This window comes from Balaenoptera ricei, chromosome 12, assembly GCF_028023285.1.
Source record: "Balaenoptera ricei isolate mBalRic1 chromosome 12, mBalRic1.hap2, whole genome shotgun sequence".
In the NCBI taxonomy this organism is placed as follows: Eukaryota; Metazoa; Chordata; class Mammalia; order Artiodactyla; family Balaenopteridae; genus Balaenoptera; species Balaenoptera ricei.
The window spans coordinates 30,979,308-30,999,583 of record NC_082650.1 but is presented as its reverse complement, the minus strand read 5'-3'; the positions used below and the strand labels follow the sequence as shown (position 1 = coordinate 30,999,583).

The following is a 20,276-nucleotide window of genomic DNA, read 5'->3' as shown; positions in this document are numbered from 1 at the left end:
AGAGAAATAAAAGTTAAATTAAAAGTATTGAAGGATAATGTAACTGAGGTTTTTTGGTTTCCTCAGTGAGGGCAATATTTATTCTTGCTCTAAGATCTTGATATGACAAATGTTTTCCAGTTAATTATTCACCCAACAAAAAGCAGTCAATTTCTCTTTGCTCTGTTCCATAGAGTTTGAGGGGGTTTTTAGATGAAAAAAAAAAAAAAAAAGAATACAAATGTCATATTGAAATCATTAGGTGGGAGATTTTGGTCTTTCGTTTTCTCTTAATACAATGATTTTTTTTTTAAAAGGTTAACTCATACTACTTTACAAATCATAAATAGCTTTGAGGATTAGGAAAAAGTAGACCTTTAAGCAGTCTTCTTTGTTTAGTCATAAATGACTGGCTAACCTCACCCTAGTTCTCTGAGGCACATTACTACCAAGTCTTAGAAAAGCAAATCAGCAAAAGGTCTGACCCATGAATCTCAGTGATCCTTACATACCTAAGTGTCCCCTCCAACCATGTTTAATCTAAACCAAACATTGCACAGTACCAAAATAAGACCTACTTTGTTTTTCTAAAACCCATATTACTTTGTCAGTGTGTAATATATTTGGGATTAAAGGTTGTTCCTTATTAGAACTATTCAGGAAAAAAGTCTAGACTACCCCCAAATCAAAGGATACTGTTTGCTGTGAGTGATCAAATCCCTCTCTGAAATAATACTCTTCCCCTCCGTCTGCATTTTGAAAATTACAGAAAAATTAATAATGTAAAATGCAATCGATGCTGAATTATTACCCAACAGACTAAGTTAAGTGCTTAAGATACCAGCAAAGCAGATGAACCAGAAATTACTAAGAAATTTTAACTGTGATGAATTTATGCAGCATTTCAAAATAAGAAAATCTAGAAAAAGTCATTTTAATTTCAGTATTTAGGTGTTTTATGACCTTCTGAAAAAATAAATTTTCTTTTGAATTACATATGGGGTTGTCATCACAATCTTTTTAGTATTTGGAGCTTCTAAAATTCTCAATCCAGCCCTGGACACAAAAACTCTAAACACAGAGGGTTAAGGCATCAAAGATGAAAGCTAGTACACTCACAACTATTTATATTGCAAAAGCTTTGCTCTTCTGCAAGAACATGCAGTTTCCCAAACACTAACCTCTCTTTACAAGGTTATGTTTATTAGCTAGGATTTGAAGCTCAATAGCAACACTGTTCATCCATGGTTCAATTCAGATTGTAATTTCTTTTTAAACTACCTGACCCTTATAATCATATGGTGAGTAGGTCTGATCATTCATCTTCCTGAGGCCAAGTACTTGGTCTGAACACAGAGTCACTTGTGTTTCTGAAGCCTCTCAGCATCATGATGATTGGGGTAGAAACTGCTGATTGAGAAAAGTTTGAAAGAAACCTTTCATACAATGTTTTCATTGTCTTGTTCTTTTTCTGGAACTAAAATACCTGACTGGAAAAGCAAAAGTCTTCCTAGATACAAGGATGAAGTTTTAAGAGATGTTTCTAATTATTGTGGAAGCTATAAACAATTTCATTGCCCCCAATGTCAGAATTTGCTAAATAAGATTTTGCTTTTCCTAGGGCCCAGTATTTATTAAGCAGTCAGCAAATTCTTATTGAATAAATGAATGACTCTATCCAACTTCACATCCTTGTCTTGAAGCTGTATCATCCCTCGTAGTATTAAAATATTGCACTAGTGTCCAGCTTCATATCCAGTGCACCACAACCCACATGCTGTCCAGATTGGATTATAGTTTGGAGGAGAGCAATCTTTGAGCTGATTGTTTAGACTGGGTTTCTGCCCATCCCTGAACCAATCACTAAGGCAAAAGGAATGGGATGGGCTGATTTATCTAAAGTAGTGCCCACCATCTCTGGAGTTAGGTTGGAGTCAATTCCACCCAAAGCATGTGGCTGTTACCCAAGAGAGGAGAAAAAATATTCCAAAGGAAAGTCTGAGACCATTAAGAATTGGCAAGAGTTGCATGGCTTCTGGGTAGGCAACTAACACGTACTGACAATGTAATTTCTATTTTCAATATGACTCAATGAAAAACTGATGAATATATGTTAGAAATCATTCCTTCTCTCTTAAGATTTAAAAAAAAAGCTCCTTTAAATTGGTTTGGAAAAAAAAAAATTAGTTACATTTGACACCATGCTCTTGTTTTTAGGAAGGGACCCTAAGATAGGACACCATCTACTGTATAGTGGAGTTTTAGACTTTAACTAGACATTGATTAGGTGACTGGCCTTGAGGGTTTCTTAAACAGTTAACAGTGCTATTTCCAAAGAGGTTTTAAATAAAAAAAGTTGTTTCTAAGAAAATTTTCCCTAATTAGAGGTTATAAAAACATTCTTTAACATTTTCCTTCTTAGCATGTCATTCCTTCTTGCATCTCAGACCCTCCTTCTAGTCATTTTTCTCTACTCTAAATTCATCCTTATTCTTTAAATGAAAGTTTATTGGTCACAAATTCTCCTTTAAAAAAAAAACCCACCAAAATATGTCTTTATTTTGCCCTTGTTCTTGAAAGATAATTTCACTGGGCACTCATTCTAGATTGACAGTTATTGTCACTTAGCACCTTGAAGATGTTATTCTACTGTCTTTTGGCTTCAATTTTTGGCACTGAAAATTCGACTGTTAGTTTGTCATTCCTTTGCATGTGGATATTTAGTTATTCTGGCTGCTTTTAAGATCTCTTTGTCTTTGTTGTTCTTCAGTTTCCTTTTACTTATCTTGCTTGATATACATTTTATTTCTTGTATATGTGGATTCATGTTTCTGATTAGTTCTGGAAATTTCTCAGCAATCATCTATCTCTTCCATTTTTTTCTATTCTCCATCTTTGGGACTCTGATTAGACACATATTAGATCTTCTCATTCAATCCTTCAGGTCTCATCACCTGTCATTCATATTTTCTATCTCCTTATCTGTCCTTACTACAGTATGTCTTATTTTCTCAGTTAACTAACTACTCATGAAAGCTTTTCATGATTAGGTCTTCAGCTATGCAAGTTACTAAAAGCTTGTATCTTACTCCTGGGCTAAATCTCTAGTTTCTAGAGATGTAAACTTGGTTTCTTTGATCCTGGTCTGACTTTAGCATTTCAGATGTACCATTTAACAGTTGATATGAAACTTCCAGAAGGCACTCACTAGAAACTGAAACTAGTATCAGTAAATCTTTGTTGAAGGTAAATAACTGCATTTCTAAGTTTCCACCAATGCTAAGAGATTTTGGAGTTAGTAACTACTGTCTAACAGTACTTTCAGTAAACACTTAAAAATTTGTACTTTGGGTTTGCCAAAGTGGGAATTAATGCCCTTTCAAGTTTATTTAAAGACTCAGTTCAGTTCTAGCAGACTCCCTCTAAAACAAGTAAGGGTGTTATGCATGTAACGACTGCACAGGAAATCTGGTTTTGCCTTCCACCACTTACATTTTAAGCAGGAATGCCATCACTACACAAAACCTACAAGAATCCCACTCTGAGTAATTAAATGACCAACCTCTTAAAAACCTGCCAGAAGCAACAGGGTCTATAAAAATCTATTTAGTGTGTCAGTTATTTAGTTCTACTTCTGCTTTTAAAATTAGAATTATTTGGAGAAAAATAAGGTTTCCTTTTATGATTTTCATGTTAACCAAAGGATTGCGAAAACAAAGGATTAAAATTGACAAATTGAAACAGTATTTAAATTATGAGAAAATGGGTTAATGTGAGCCATTGAGGGTGTTCTTTATTCCCTTTTGATACCAAAGAAAAAAATAATAAAAATTGCCAAGGGATAGGGCAGGGTTAAATTAAAAATGTTTTAAGGGACATTTTACTAGGAGCATGCATAATGCATTGGCTTTGAGTGCATTCTGAAGAAACATGGATTCCAAAATTCCCTTAGCTCTTTCCTCTCTTTCCAGTGCTCCTCCCTCTATTGGGAGTAATAATTTTGCAAAAGTCCTATAAATGTCAGTCCTGACTATCAGGACGCCCTAGCTCTCAATCCAGATGCTGCCACCAAAAGATGGAAGGTTCTTTCCTGGAGACAATACATACAGATCAACTTTCAAATTAGTAGCTCCTTTTTAGAAAACTATCACTTTTCTAGTAGTCTGTTAACTGAGGAGAATGAAATTCAGTTACTTGGTAATGAGGTAACAGGATAAACAGGAAGCCAGTCCTTAAGAATGAGCAGTCTCCAGGTGTAGGTGGTCCAAAGAATGATGAATCCATCCTCATTCATTGTTTTTCCCTTACCTCCTTCCTCTCCCACCCACCATTTTCTTCCTAACATCAAGTGTTTTTTACGTGCTTAATACCAAAATGTAAGCTCCTTGAGGGAAGGGACCACATTCTTTTGGTTCACTCTAATACCCTCTGTGCCTGGGCACGTGGAAGCCTGGCACAAAATAAATGCCAAATTAAGTACACAAATATTTATTGGGCAACTAAGGAGGGAGAGAGGGAGGAAACAGCTAGCTGCTGGGGTCCCAGAGTATATATAATACAGAGACTTTGTTCTGGCTGGGAAAATGGACTTATTTACCATTTAAAATCAGTGTTATTTTCTTTCCCCACCAAAGAACCCCTAATGGAAGAGAATTCTGTGAGGCTTTCTGCTTCACATTGTTTGTGCTCTTTCCATCTATCAGCGTTTCCCCATCATGATGGGCTGTCTGCTGTCACCTCCGCATCACTGTCCCATCCTTCCGTAGTGTTCTTTGCACTGGAGGGAAGCCAGAAACTACATTTTCCAGAACCTCCTTTGCTTTCTGGTTCTAAGTCAGCGTGGCCCAATGAGAAGCATTTCCAGAGGATTGAGGAGGCAGAGAACGGAGAGGCCACCCTCCCTTGGAGGCCATCCAGGCAGAAGTGTGCACAGGCCCGCGGGCACAGGAGTCGCAGCAGCTTCAAGATCTCTCACAGGTCACCTGCTTTGGTGCTGTCAACAGCCTAGATAGCTGGTGACATTTCCTTGAGACTCACTGCGTTGGTGCTGAGGCTGAGGTGACAGGAGCTTCCTGGATGCTTCCAGATTCTCACGGGCTCCTGGGCCAGCTCCCGAGATCCGCCCAGGGCGGTACTGCAGATGCACCTTCCCTCGCCTGCCCTTCTGACGCTTGGTGGAAGCTTCTGACTCCCCACATTGAAACCCTTTATGCTTACATCATCAGGTGGTTGTTTTCCTGACTGAACCCAGATAGAAAGGTTAAAATACTTGAATTTAGCATGAAGAGAAAAACAGGTTTCCTACATGTCTTAACTTAGTGAAAGAGATAATGCTTCACTGAGTCTACTGACTTTGTTAAACCCAGCTAAAGTGAAGAAAGATGAACCTGCAGGTTTACATCAGGCAATTTCTTTATTTCCTGTTTGACAGTATTTTGAGGACACAGATTCCTAAAAAAGTGGGGGAAATGCTTTTATCTTCACTGATTGATGAACTATGTCTGGACAGTTGTTAAGCAGAAATGTGATGCATTCTGTCAAGGAAGTGGTCCATTGTAACACTTTCAGGCTCCTGTGCGTGCCCATCTTGCTAACCGTATTTTCTTGCTGAGAAATACAAGGTCAAGTTGCTCAAATCTTATGGTGTACTGAAGAGGTCTGGGAGCCAGAGGTCAGTTTTTTGTTTTCCTAAGTGAATTATGAAAATACGCAATTTTTTTTTCCAGGAAAGAAGGATGCCTAATGATGTTCTTTCCCACTAATGAGAAATTTTCATCATATTTAAATGAACTAAAAATGTCATTTAACTCATAACTTACCCAAACAACTCTCATCTCCTTCTGAAATTTAATTTTTTATTGTAGTAACTGATCATGTGTAAAAAATAGTCAGTTTTGCTTTTCAAAAAATAAATGCTGAATAAGTTACCCGTGTGAATTGCTCTTCACTATAAAGGCGGACAATGACCTTTTTTTCCTTTATATAGCTTTTATCTTTTATTGTGACATTCCTTTTACTACACGAAGAAACAAATGAAAATCACACCAACTAGAGAAACTACTCTGCATTTTCCTTGCTTAAACCACAGATTAATTTTTGTGGAACAAACTTTCAAAAGTCGTTTCTTTTTTCATTATAAATTTGTCTAGATCGGTATTCAAAACACGATTTTTTGTGTGCAAGATTTTACTATTTTTTAACAAAAGCAGTGAAGACCCTGAAGAAGGATCCAGTGGCAACCTCTTCCAGGTGCAGTGTTCTCAGTGAGCGACACAGATACAGCTGCTGGGCAACCAGTGTACTCAGTGGGCCTGACTCCAGAGGCTGCCTCCATGGTTTGCTGTCTCAGATCAAGCTCCATCTGTGTCCATATCTGTATTTTTTTTAGGGTTGATCTCATGCCTAGTAAAACAAGCTGCATTATGTTGAAACTGCACCAGTTATTTTTCTACCACTAATCATTGTGCAAAACCAAAACATTTTCATAATATTTAATGACCAGTACAACAGCCAAACCCTTCATGCCACACTGTCATTCAGTTTAAGCAAAGAGGCTGGTTAATCTCCGTCTGCGTCATTCAAGGATGTCTTCAGAACACACTAAAATGAACAATATGTGTCCCTTCATAAGGAAAGTTCTTCAGTTTGAGACTCAGTTCAACTCAAACAGATCCAGATATGTTGACAGTCATGAAAGTAAGCATCACCCTTTCAAAGAGATTCTAAAACTCACCTAAAGAAAAACTTTGTTAAGAACTTAAAAAATTTGGCTACTGTATTGTTTTTCATTTTATTTTTTCTAATCAAGACTACTCTTTTGTGGAAAAAATTGAGTTCTGATGACAAGCAAAAGCAGCTTCTACCTATTAGCGGCAAAACCTTTTAAGATTGCCAAAATAAAAACTTTGAGTACGCCGGTACTCCAGCAAGATGCAGAATGGTGGCCGTGTGGTTACATCTCCTCTGTTGAGATTGCAGTGGCAAAAGTGTGAGGTAAGTATCAAGTCCCACGGAAGCAGAGTTCTCCTGAAATAAAACTATCCGGACACTTTTTAAAATCATCTTTATTTTGGTTGCAAAGATACAATTTACTTAGTTACTTAATATTTTATTTGTTCCCATTTGAAGTCTCATAGCTTGCCATGTAAAACATTGCCTTCACTATCAAACTGCTACATAAGAACATTATAAAATACAAACTATAAACTAAGATAATCTTCTTTACAGTATTCAGATTAGTGCATTAAAACAACATTGATTTAAAAAGGCAAGTGAGTTAAGTGGCGAACATCCAATTCCCTTTCTAATGAAGGATGGTACAAAATGGTATGAAGGGAAACAGAATTTTAAGTGTTAGGTGCTCAAAAACAGTAACTGTGGGAAAGTTACTTCCCAAAAGTAATCTTCATTATTCTGTAGGACATAAGAGAAGGTAATTAATTTTCCATCATAACAGCTGTGGAAATACACAGCCGAATACAAGTTGGGATCTTTAGTATTCTAACACAATAGGTATTGATCTGTCATACTCTTCCTCCAAATCACATTAAACATTTATAGTGACCACACAATCCCCTGCAAACGAACGTCAGACTTAAACAGAACCTATATAAAAACAATCTATCCTTAGTATTTTACTAGCCAATCTACAGCAAATGTTTACTATATACACATCAGGAGTAAGAGATATACTAGGAAGTTATTCACTGATTTCATTCAGAATAAACAAGGGTCTTAAGAGAAAAATAACAGTAAAAGTTAAATAGACAATTTGTGTTGCTGTGAACTAGATAAAAACAAAACTCCAAACACAAACATATATGTTAATTTTTAAAGTTATTGACAATACTTCCTCTGCTGGCCCAAATCAAAATTAAATTTAAGATTTGTAATTGAAGTAACAGAAACATGGGTGCATGTTACACTGTGACAGAGAGGTGCACACAGAACACACACACACCTCTGAATTTACTAATTCCAAAAACTAAGTCAACAGGATAAATAAATTATAAATGAAAGGCATATACAATGTGGGCAAAAACCTAACAGTTACTAGGTCGAAAAGCATGAAGCTATGCCAGCAGTGATATTTAGAAAAACTTCCAGTATTAGAAAATATCAGATTTAATCCAAAGAAAACTTCCCCCCAAATAAAAATAACAAAGTATGGGAACCATCCTTTAAGCAACAGTTTTAAAATAATAACAATAAAAAAAACCTACCATGATTTAAGGAATCTTCCTACATAATTTACATAATGTAGTGCAATAGTGTGCTCCTTTACAATCTTAGCCTTTCACTCCCCATATGATGAGACCGATAATTACAACTCCGATAACAAGGATAAAAATGATGATGCACAGGGTTTTCCTGGATTTGCGCTGCAGATGCGAAAAAACAAAAAGCACATTTACAGATGTAGTGGAGCACCTCTATAGCAAGTGAAGATCATTTGGTTCATTTCTAGAGTAAAACCAATAGTAATTTATTGCCCTCATTTGGGCTATATTTTTTTGCTTTTCAATACATATAGCACTATGCTTTCAAGAAATATTTTTCTTGAATTAATGGTATAATTCAGGGGGTAATTATTCAACTTCCGTTGGTATTTTTTCTAGATGTGTGGTTGGGCTTAATTAAAAAAAGATACAGACAAATAAAAATTAATAACTTGAGCAATAGAGTTTACCTATGTGTGAAAACAAAAAACATCTTAAAACCATCCATTTTTAAACTTTTATCAAAAAATTGCTCTTCAAAATGAGTTCTCTGACAATATCAGCAAATGCAAATGTTTGGCAATGTTTCTTAAAGTAGACTTATTAATTTCCCAAATCATTCCCATCCTTGAATATGAATGGAAACTGCATTCAAAATCTTTCAACATTCAAATAAAATATAAAACACAAAGAGCTAAAAAAAATTCTAATACTGTCATTTAAAATATAAAGGGGTTTCCCTGGTGGCGCAGTGGTTAAGAATCCGCCTGCCAATGCAGGGGACACGGGTTCGAGCCCTGGTCCAGGAGGATCCCACATGCCATGGAGCAACTAGGCCCATGTGCCACAGCTACTGAGCCTGCGCTCTAGAGCCCATGAGCCACAACTACTGAGCCCATGTGCCACAACTACTGAAGCCCGTGCACCTAGGGCCTGTGCTCTGCAACAAGAGAAGCCACCGCAGTGAGAGGCCCATGCACCGCAACGAAGAGTAGCCCCTGCTCACCACAACTAGAGAAAGCCCACACGCAGCAACAAAGACCCAACGCAGCCAAAAATAAAAAATAAATAAAATAAAATAAATAAATTTATTTAAAAAAATAAATAAATAAAATATAAAGGTTAAGAGTTTTGCTCCATTATTCATTCCTGGCCCAGCTGTAGCTTTCTATATTTCTCCAATGGCTTGTATATCTCACAGCTACATGCAGGAATCCTTTTTCTTACAAAGTAGAAAAATTTGTAAATTTACTTTGTGTCAACTAGAAGTAGCATAAAATTTACAAAAAGAATATGTTCCTGACTCTGAAATTATCCTGAAAACTACTTATACTTTTCAGTATTCCAAATGGCCATCTAATTTTTCAACAGAATATACTCTTCATATATTAAACACAGTTCAAGTTTCAAACTAATCATGCCTATGTATTTTCCCCAGATTCCACCTGGTTACCGCAGACCCATATGTAACATGCCTTCATCGACAATGACAGCTGTTCCACTAGAGTATCTTTTTTCCTGGGGCAACCTCTCCAGCGTGCGGTGGTGAGTCCTGGGGTGCCGTGGTGATGAAAGCATTTTCCACCTTCCTTTATGTTCATGGTTCATCCAAACTATTTAGAAGCACTGCACCGTATTTTGCAGAGGCATGGGTTTAATATCAGGGCTGCCAGGTGGGACTACTGGGAAGCTGCTCTCCTTCCAGCCCTTGTGTTGCATGGCTCTTTCCTCATCCCTCCAGGGCCTGTGGGATTAAGGATGGGGGCAGCTCTTGCTCTGGAGGTACAACTTGGGAAGATGTGTTCCTTTTCCCCAGGGTGGCTATAGGCCTTCCCTTCCACAAGGAAGAGTAAAAGTAAAACTTGGGGATATATCTATATCCCCCCTGAAGTCCAAAAGGAAAATGAAATTACATGGAATCCCAGTCACTGATGAATCCTGCTAAACACTCTGAGCAGCTTTAACTGTTGGTATTTACAGATTACTGTGTGTGTGTGTGTGTGTGTGTGTGTGTGTTCAAGTATTCATGAATGACACCTACATTCTAGGACATGGTGACATTAGCTATCCTGAGCTGCATATCTGAATCTCATGCACAAAGACAGTAAACATGAGTTACTCTGTCGGTGAGCACAATTGCTTGCATAACTCAGCATCCTCTATATGCACTGATTTGTCCAGTGAAAAAAATGGCATTGAAACTAAAGGGAACTTCTAAGATCAGTGAGAAAAGTGAAAAGCAATTAAAAAAAAAATACCTAGGATGGTGATAATATCTTAGAAATTTTATAAGAAGGTAATAAGTTTCTGAGAAAATAATTATGCACAACTACATCAACAAAAAAAAATGAAGTTTTAAAAGGGAAATCAAATGCTAGAGTGGTATTTAGGGGTTCCCAAAGAGCCTGGGCTTATCTTTGTTAAATGTCAAAGATTTACATATTAAGTGATATATTAATAGTTCATGGTGCTAATATTTGTAGTCCTTTATATATATTTATATTTGACTCATACCTATGGATTCCCTATACTAACCTGATTCACTTAAGAAATCAGTTCATTCCTGGTGAAGAGTCTGCTGAATGCTGACAGAATACCCACTGGTCAAGGACACTCTAAGCTAATATAATTTCCACAGGACCTGAAGAGATCTTTCTGGGACAAGGATCTCTGCCTCTTTAGTCCATAGTATCATTGACAAAAAAGAAAGGTAGAAGGGAACAGCAAGAAACAGAGGGAAATCGCTATCAAAGAGGTTTCTGGGTTGAAATGTCAAAATGACATCGGAGACCAAAAGTTGTAAGAAAAGACTGGAGTTGTGTACTGCTCCCCTCAAGACTCTAAACTTCCCATCCCTGTGGGCACAACACCGGTTCAACCCTGAGAACAGACAGGCTACACGCAGTTTGAACTGATTGGCATATTTCTAGCCTGTCTTCCATGGCATTCTGAATTTTAACATCTCCAGCCACTGTAAACCTGATTTTACACACACACACAAACGTTTAAAAGTCTGAGTTATAAGACAATTTAGCACAGTTAATATTACCTGATAGTCTGCCGCCCTTGACAGCTGCTGGTTTGCTTGCTGGACGTGCACCTCAGCATTTTCTACATTGGCTTCTATGCTATCTTTAAAACAAAACATACACACAAAACAGGTGCTGATGCTCTAGTAACAGAGCTGTACCAATCACCAGATTTTATTCAAGGTAAGATTAAACATGTTCACTATTCAAAGGTTAATATTAATAGTATATGGGTAAGGCTGAGTTTTTTTTTTTTTAGTGATACTACTTCCCAGGTGATCCAAACAATACAGAAGAATCTGACGGAAAGAAACTTTATTATTTTCATTATAGTGCACTCCAGTTCTACCTGGTAACCCCCAAAAGTACCATCACCAGTACCTGCATTCTGTGATGGCCAACTCAGCAGCAAGCAAGCATCTGAACTTTGGTTTAGGGTAAATACAGAGAACTGAAAACCGTCATCTGCTGGGCAGACCTCATCAACCTCCTTCTGTGCTGAAACCTAGGCTCCCTGAGGGTCCCCACAGCCTTGTCAAGCGGTGACATTTTCCTTCCCCCCTCCTCTGACATGGGGGTGGAACAGGTGTCCGTCTGTAGGATGGGGGACCACTGTTTCCTCCTCCTCCTTGCCAACTTTCAGTTTTAGAGCTCATGCTGTCCAACTCATTCAGCCCTCCTTGCTGCAGACATCCACAGGTGTCTTCTCTCCTCATTCCTTGAATGTTTTAGCCCCCGAGTCACTGATGTTCTTTTCAATGCTTCTACTACCCTACATATCGGTGATTTCAATATCCAGTTGCTGACCCTCTAATAGCCAGGCCTCTCAATTCTCTGAACACATGTTTTTCAAAGACTTTGCCTGTGGCGCTTTCTGAGCCACACACATCCATGGTCACACCCCAAACCTGTCATTACCAATAACTGCAGCTTCTCTATAATCTCCGTTCCAGGTCTCACTCTCTGATTACCATCTGCTACCTTTAGAGTTCTCGCCTTCTAAGACCCCAGCTTTAGTGATCCTACCACTTTCTCACTGCCCCTCACATACTTCATGTCCTCACTTTCCTCTTCCCTAGCCTAGACTCCAGACACAATCATCTGTCACTGGTTTCCTGCATTTATCCTCAGCCTTCTTCCCTCCTACTGTGGTCACAGTTAGGTGACAAAACCCCAACCTGTCCCATGCAGCTGAACATGGGTGCAAAAAAGAATCACCGCGATGACATTTCACTTTAAATTCTTGACTGCACAGCACGCCTGCCTCATCTCCCCGATTCCTGGAACGCTAAGTCATACTTCCTCCTCTCTCCCCTAACTTCTCATGCCTCGTCATGCATTGTCATTCTCCACCAGTGACCTTATTTCTAGATCGCTGAAGACAACAGGAACAATCAGAAGACATTTCCACAGTCTCCTTTGATCCTACCCACTACCACATGCAACAGTCTCTGTGCTCGGACTTCTCTCCCATGGTTAGGGAGGACCTGTCCACGCTCAGCGAGAGCCAACCTCCCCATGCGTGTACTTTATCCCATTCTTTGTTGCCTAGCTCAAAGACCTCAGGCCAGCAATTTCCTCCCTCTCACTAACAATACTTCTTTCCCATCAATCCTATTGCTGCCATCTTAAAAACACACAAACAAACCCCCAAATCTCTCATTTATGCCACATCCACTGGCAGCTATGACCTCACTTGACTCCTAGAGTTATCTCCACTTGCTATCTCCAGTCACTCTCCTCCCAGCGTCTTTTGAGCCTACTTTATCATACTTTCACCTGCACTATTTCACCGGCACAGCTCTCATCTGAGGTCCCCTATGCCCTACACATTGTTAAATTCAGCAATCAATTCTAAAGCCTCAGTTTACCTAACCGAATAGCAGCATTTGAGAGAGCTGACCTGCCTTCGCTCTTGAAATGCTTTCTCCCCTCCATTCTAAAACTATACATTCATGTGGTTTTCTTCTGTATCACTAGCTATTCTTTCTTGGTCATTTTTGTTCATTCCTCCTCGGCTCTCTAGGCTCTAAATCAGGGATCAACAAACTTTTTCTTTGTCTCAGATAATAAATACTTTAAGCTTTGCAGTTCATTCATATGGTTTCTGTCATAAATACTCAACTATGCCTCTGTTGTACAAAACCTGTTGTAGATAACGCATAAACGAATGGATGTAGTTTGCCGACCGTGCTCTAAATATTTACAAGTCCTCAGACACCCCTCTTCTCTATCTATACTTATCTCCTAGGTGATCTCACCTAATCTCATGGCTTTAAATACCATCTATGTACAGATAACGCCCAGATTTATACCCCCAGGCCAGACGTCTCCCCTTTACCCCATCTTCTCTTTACCAATGCCTATCAAACCTTTACCTGGGTGACAACTGGCCCCTGAATCTTAATATATCCAAAAATCACTGATTTATATCCATCCAAACATATGGATGTTTTTGGAAATAACATATGGAAATACAGATTTCCGCATCTCAGAAAATGGCACCACCATGATTTTTGTGAGCCAGGCCAAAACCTTACAGTCATCCTAGAATTTACTCTCTCAAATCCATATCCAGATAGTCAGTAGATCTTTTTGGCTCCACATTTAAAAAATATCCAGAATCCCACTGCTTCTCACCACTTCACTGCTTCCATACTGATCCAAGACAACATAGCTGCTCATGTGGATTCCTGCAATAGGCTTCTAAGTGTTTTCTTTGTTTTTGGTCTTGTCCCTTTGCAGTCTGTTCACCTAAGTCAAATGATAACGCTCCTCTGCTCAAATCCTCCTGTGGCTTCCCCTCCATTAATACAAAAACAGTCCTCACAGTGGCTCAGGGGCCTATGTGATCTGCTCTCCTGTGACATCGTCTCCATCCTCCTCTTGCTCACTCCATTGGCCCAAGATGTCAGGCGTGCTTCTGCCTGAAGGCCTTTGCACCTGCTGTTCCCTCTGCCTGGAACACGTTCTCTTGCCTGCTCCCTTACTTCCGTGAAGTCTTCACTAAAATGTCACCTATCAGTGAGGCCTTACCTGACTCCCCCAGAAAAGCAGCACATTCCCCACCTCCTGCAGTCCTACCCCCGACCTGGTCTTATTTTCCCCGTAACACTTATCACCATCTACTTACTTTTCTTTCTGTTTTAATTGTCTCTCTCCTCCAATTAGATTATAAGATCTTTTTATCTGTTGTTTAATTTCAGCTGAATCCTCAAGGCCTAGATTTATGCCTGGATATAGTAGGCATTCAATAAATATTTATTGGATGAATGAATGGCTTTTGAAATTTTACCCTGTGATCTACTGGGGCTACAGAGGAGGGTAAGAATGGACAAATAATAATTATATTAAACTATAGGTCCAAGCATTTCAACTGAACCAAATTCAGAAAATGTATTAGATATGTCTTTAGCATACCCACAGATATCTTCATATATCAAAATGATAAAGATGATCAGAATCCTGATCAATGCTGACAACTACACCTTAAATGAATTACAATTACATTTAAAACTTAAAGGAAGTCTTAGTCACTGATTTTTTTTTTAAAGAATTTTTAAAAAAGAATTCTCTGTATCTAAGTAATACAACTAAATTAACGTACTAAAAAAGCTATAAGAATTAATGTTCAGGCAAATGGCTACTTATTCCCTCTACTTTAAAAGACAAGATAGTGCGCACAATTATGAACAGATGTTTTCCCCAAAGTCCTTGGTGTGGTAAGAATTAAATTGGGATAAGACAGAAACCAGAGGTCCTGGAAATAAGCTAGAATGATGTTAAATGTTACCTTCCATGATCTCAGCAGCAGTAGACCCTGATTAAATTTGGGACTTCTTAAATAAATAAAGCTGGTCATTTCCACCAGTAGGAGCCAAAAACGAGATCTGTTTTAGATAATGCCAAGGGTGATGCTTTGTCTATTACAGACACTGTACTTTTGATTTCAGGAGGACTGAAAGAGAGAGAGGAAGGAGCTACCCTGGCTTGAGAAGTTACCACAGGTAAACTGCATGTAGCTTGCTTCTGCCTCATGAAATCAAATGAGTAGGGCTTACCTATTACAGCTCCTTGCTCATGAATCATCATTCCCAAATCTTTAAATATTTCATTAATATCCATAATATCAGCCTAAGAGAAAAAAAGCACATATTACTGGAATCAGAAATTCAGTCCCCAATCCACAAAAGGAGAAAATTTTAAAAAACACAAACCACTGCTCATACCTAGGTGAGCACGCATCTGGACCTAATAACATATATTTGGGGAATATGAGAAAACTATTTTACTATAGGCAATCCTGAGTAAGTAGACTCTGAATCTCAGTTCTCTAAAATAAGTCTGTGATGTTAAAAATATCAAGTGATTCAGAGTGGAAATGAAGGAACTATACAATAGAGAAGGGTTGTGGGTTACTGAATTTATGTCATGCAATCTGATTAGTTTTGTTATCATGAATAGTATTTCCTCAAAAAAGTAAAAAATATTCTTATTGTATTTCTAGTAAAAATGTATATGTCAATTTGACACTTTAAAAGAATAAAACATTAGGTATAAATTCAAAGCCTCACATTAATAAATCTGAATACGCAATGGAATAGTGATGGATAAATAAGTTATAAATTTAATTTTCTTCAATATATAACTATTATTTTGCTTGATTAAAAAGTAAAGTTTAAATACTTTATCCAGGAAAGATGGGGCAATTTACATATTCATCCTGTGCCTTAGTTTCCCCATCTGTAGAAGGGCAATGATAATGACACAGTTAATTACTTCACAGAGCTTTATGAGAACTAAATAAGACAATTAACATAAAGAATTTATCACATAGTGCTTGGTGCATGAAGCCCTCAATAAATGGTAGCTATTGTTAGCTATTATTAGCCCGCTTTCTAGGGAACCGGTAGGTTCCCTAAGAACTAAGGCTACTAAACCTTTTATACCTCTTTGATATCCTACACACACTAAAGAGAAATAAAACACTTTTAAAGCCCTTGGAAAAAGTCTTATTCATGCAGGTGTGATGTGTATCATGTGCCATGGAAGCTATCTAGACTCTCTGAACAGACCTTTATCTCTAGACTGATAATTTTCTCAATGCTCAGGTGGCTTGAGATGACTTAACAGAATTAAAAAAAAAAAAAAAAAATTGGAGTAGAGGGAAGTATATTTTCTCATCCTTGCACAAATTCTAAAGAAATTACTCTTTTTTTAACAGAATGACTCTAATTTATATGAAATATGCCATCAATTGATATATTTATTTAGTATTCTTTCTTGACCTCTCTCCCAGCATCATCTAAGCATCTCGAGGACAAACTCACTAAGAACAGAGCAGCAGTCCAATTCTACAATGTAAAGCTTACTTCAAGTTGCCTAATAGAAGACTCTCTCTCCTGAATAAGGCGGAGGTCATCCTCTGTAATTTCTTCATCCTGCACCTGCACCTGAGGCTGAGTTTGGCTATTAAAAAGAAAAGAATATGTAAAAAAGAAAAACTGGTATGAAAACAATGAGGCTTCCTTTTTATTTAAGAAATACTTATTGAATAGAATATTTTTTCTTCAAAGTCATAGAATTGCTCACTTAAATTCTAAAAATATAACAGAAATGTTAACCAAATTTTATTCATGTTTCATTTCAATGATGTTATGTTTAGAGTTATTATTTAATTATTGGAAACTATTATATTTGGCAAGTGAGTACTTCTTCTTGGTTGATTTAAACTTCACATATGGGAATAATCTATATCAAATAATAATTAAGTCAATAATATTTATTTGGACAAATAATTATTTAAAGAGTATTATTGCTATACTGGAATATTTTTATATATTTTATAATAAATAATTACTTTGAAAAATTTTCAAACTTATTGTTTTCTATTTATAAATAACTTAGGATAGTCATGATATAATATACTGAAAGCTTTAATTCTGCCCAGGGACTGTGATGTAAAAAACGTATTTGAAAAATTATCTTTTGATCTGCATAATGTTTTATACTTCTTACCTTTCCCAGGACACAAGATTCCTTTCTTTTGAGCTCTCCTCAGGAAAACCACCCTGAATAATTTAGTAACAGAATGGATTGAGAAGATGCAAAGGAAAAACACACAACACTCACATTTTACTTTGTAATAATCTAAACTGATTTATGTACACACTGGAGTGTAGGTGTAAGAAAAAAGAGAGAAAAGTTCTTGTTCTAGTATTTTAGGTCAATTACTTCAAGTAATAAAACAAATTATATCCTAAGCTGACAAAGAAGCAATTCATTAAATATTCTCAAGGGCCAAATAACAAATATTATTTGATCAAAACATAATGTAGTCTTGAAACCTCTATATTAAGGAACAACGAAACAACCTGTGATAGTTTCTAGGGAGATTTAAAATTAGATTAAGTCAAGATTCCACTCTAATTTATCCTTTATTTTCTCCACGTGTACATTCGTTTTAAATATTCACACAATATATTCACTATTCATTTACATCATCTTCATACAATGCAGGATTAAAGTGCTCTCTACACCAGCACGAATACAAAGTAACAGCCTCAGGCTCAAATTAGGATTTGACCCCTAATCTTTTCTGACAAAACGTTTCTATATTTTTACATAATCTTTTGTTCCACAACATCGACAGAATAACCACAATAATACATAATGATCATCCTTCTTAAAAATTGATTAGAAACACCTGAAAATAAGTATTCAAATACCGATTTCCAAGATATTCACAGGTCTTTAGGACTCAAGAAACATGCCGCATAGCTCTTCACGGGGCCCTTGGAGGGTACCACATTCTTTTTACAGTGCTGCTTTAAATACTTACAGACACTCTGGAACTGGCTCTTACTCGAGCGACAAACTCTTTCTCTCTCTCAGCAGCCTGTCTCTGCGCCTTCTGAAAGTTTGTCAGTGATGTGGTGAATTCCGCCACTAAGCGATCCTTCTGTATTTTCCTTTGACGCTAGAGGAAAGCGGGGGGGAAAGAAACCTACCAGAATCAAGCTGTGAAGCTCTACAGAATTTGCAAAAGTTGTTTTGCCAGTAGCTGGCTCTTTATTTAATTCTGAAAATTTCACTCACTCTCCTATTACAGGGCCTTACTGCTTAACTCAATAACATTTTGAACAATTTGACAATATGTTCAAATACTGTGCTTATTTTACCTTGAGGCAAAAGGCCCATAATGTTGGATTTCTCACCTCAAGTTCTCATCCTAAAAACTGGGCCATGATTTTATGTTAAAGTATTTTTTTTAAAAATGAAAATAAAAACTTTGACTCACCTAAGTAATAACTTCCACTAAGTAATAAGCAGGGTAATAAATACGTGTGCCCCTAGGAAACCTCACATCTTGAATGAGCGTGCATGTTATATGAAGTCAGTCCTGGAAGGCCAGGAAACAATTACTCAGGAAGCATTTTCTGAGCACTTACTTAATTATGGGTCAGGGCAAGTGCATGGAAATAATTTTTGCTTTATTGAACCAAAGGATACTACATCTGGGCAATTAAATATAGTTTTGTGTTCTGTGAACTAATCTCAAATTGATTTTTTCCCCCTAATTTCCTTTCTAGCACAACAGTTCAAAGATCCCACAATACATTTGATTTCTTTCACATTCAATACATCCACAGTGTGTCTTAAAGCTTCATACCTGGTCACTGGGGGTGGTGGGCAGAGATCCAAACTCTTTAATGTACTTATCTGTTTCTTTGGCAAGTTGGTTCGTATATTGCTGCTTCTGTTGCCTAAAATAAGAAAACACGCATTATAGCGAAAGAACTAAAACATTTCTTTAAGCTGCAACTCTGCCACCTGATTCAACCCTGATGAATAGTTTTAGAAAAATCACTTTTTTATAGACTGGCTCCAAATTTTCTCTATGAAAACAAAATTTTCAGGTTCTATTCTTTGATAAATATTGAACAAATACTATGTGGAAGGTTCTTTACTCATACATGGAGTAACCAAGCTCTGAGAAATAAATCAGCAGCCATTTAGAAAGGAAGATGACAAAAGCCAACATGAGATTGTAAAGTGTCTGACGTTTGAGATTTGGTGGCTGTGGGAGCCTTTTATGTGCATTCCACAATTGGGAGGTCAGTTGAATAAGTAAAGAGGATTTGTTGTCTTAAACTCTGCCCAGTTCCCAGGTCTCAGGGTACAGCCAGCCTCTCATATTTCTCTACCTGAACATTTATATCCTATAGATACTTAAAAAAAAAAAAAAAAAAAAAAAAAAGCAGAGACATGGATAATACGAATTTACTATCATTTAAGTCTGCTGTGGAAAAAACAATAGCACTTCTCTGTAAAAAGAACAGAACACAGTAAAAGAGGTAAATTATATAGCTATTTATATCTATCTTGCTAGCTAGCTTATAAAGTAAAAACTAAGATCTCTAACTAAAGAAATTAACACTAAAAAAAAGCCTGTATTAATGTGATGCTTTAGAAGTCACAACATCAGTACTTCTCATATATATTATCTCTCATTTTAAACATGTATTGGTCACACTTAGGATCCTTTAAAATAATGAGATACTTTGTAAAAATATGTTTTAGTATAAATATCTGTATTTGACTGATAAGGAAGAATTATACCCTACTTATATATATTTACCAAGTGCCCTATCTTTAATATGCCTTTTAAAAATCTTTAGGAAAAAGTAATATAATTAAAATTCTAAAAGAAGACTTTAATGATGTCTACATATTCAGAATCTCCACTATTAACCTTAGCAAAATATTATTAACTATTAAGAATTACGGTTTCTATTCCATTTTATTTTAATAAATGATGGTTTATTATTTAGATTTGGGGCATGTTTAGCACCTTGATATCTATCCACTGCAGAAAAATGAAATACAAATTAGAGACAACTGCAAATTCCTCAAATTGTACTTCATAAAAATGTGAATTACTATTACCTATCTCTTAATTTCTTCTTTGCAATTTTTCCTTCTGTAGCTAACGTTTGGCATATCACTTATTACATATATATTACTTGAAATTTGTAGCTGTTAACAG

The 20,276-nt window shown here is 36.9% G+C and overlaps 1 protein-coding gene across 2 annotated transcripts in view; it reads right to left on the bottom strand.

The window, feature by feature from the left end:
- Positions 1-4,983: 4,983 nt before the first annotated feature.
- The window catches only part of STX7 (syntaxin 7), a 47,919-nt gene continuing 32,626 nt past the window's right edge, over positions 4,984-20,276 (bottom strand). The window contains exons 5-11 of one of the 2 annotated variants that reach the window (XM_059941191.1): positions 18,900-18,993; positions 18,069-18,206; positions 17,246-17,298; positions 16,600-16,696; positions 15,289-15,361; positions 11,248-11,330; positions 4,984-5,220 (exon numbers count right to left, since the gene is read on the bottom strand). In XM_059941191.1, coding sequence (XP_059797174.1) covers positions 4,984-5,220; positions 11,248-11,330; positions 15,289-15,361; positions 16,600-16,696; positions 17,246-17,298; positions 18,069-18,206; positions 18,900-18,993 — 775 coding nt within the window. Of the gene's footprint in view, positions 5,221-7,025; positions 8,361-11,247; positions 11,331-15,288; positions 15,362-16,599; positions 16,697-17,245; positions 17,299-18,068; positions 18,207-18,899; positions 18,994-20,276 lie in introns of those variants that run through there. The other variant, XM_059941192.1, reaches the window with a different exon arrangement.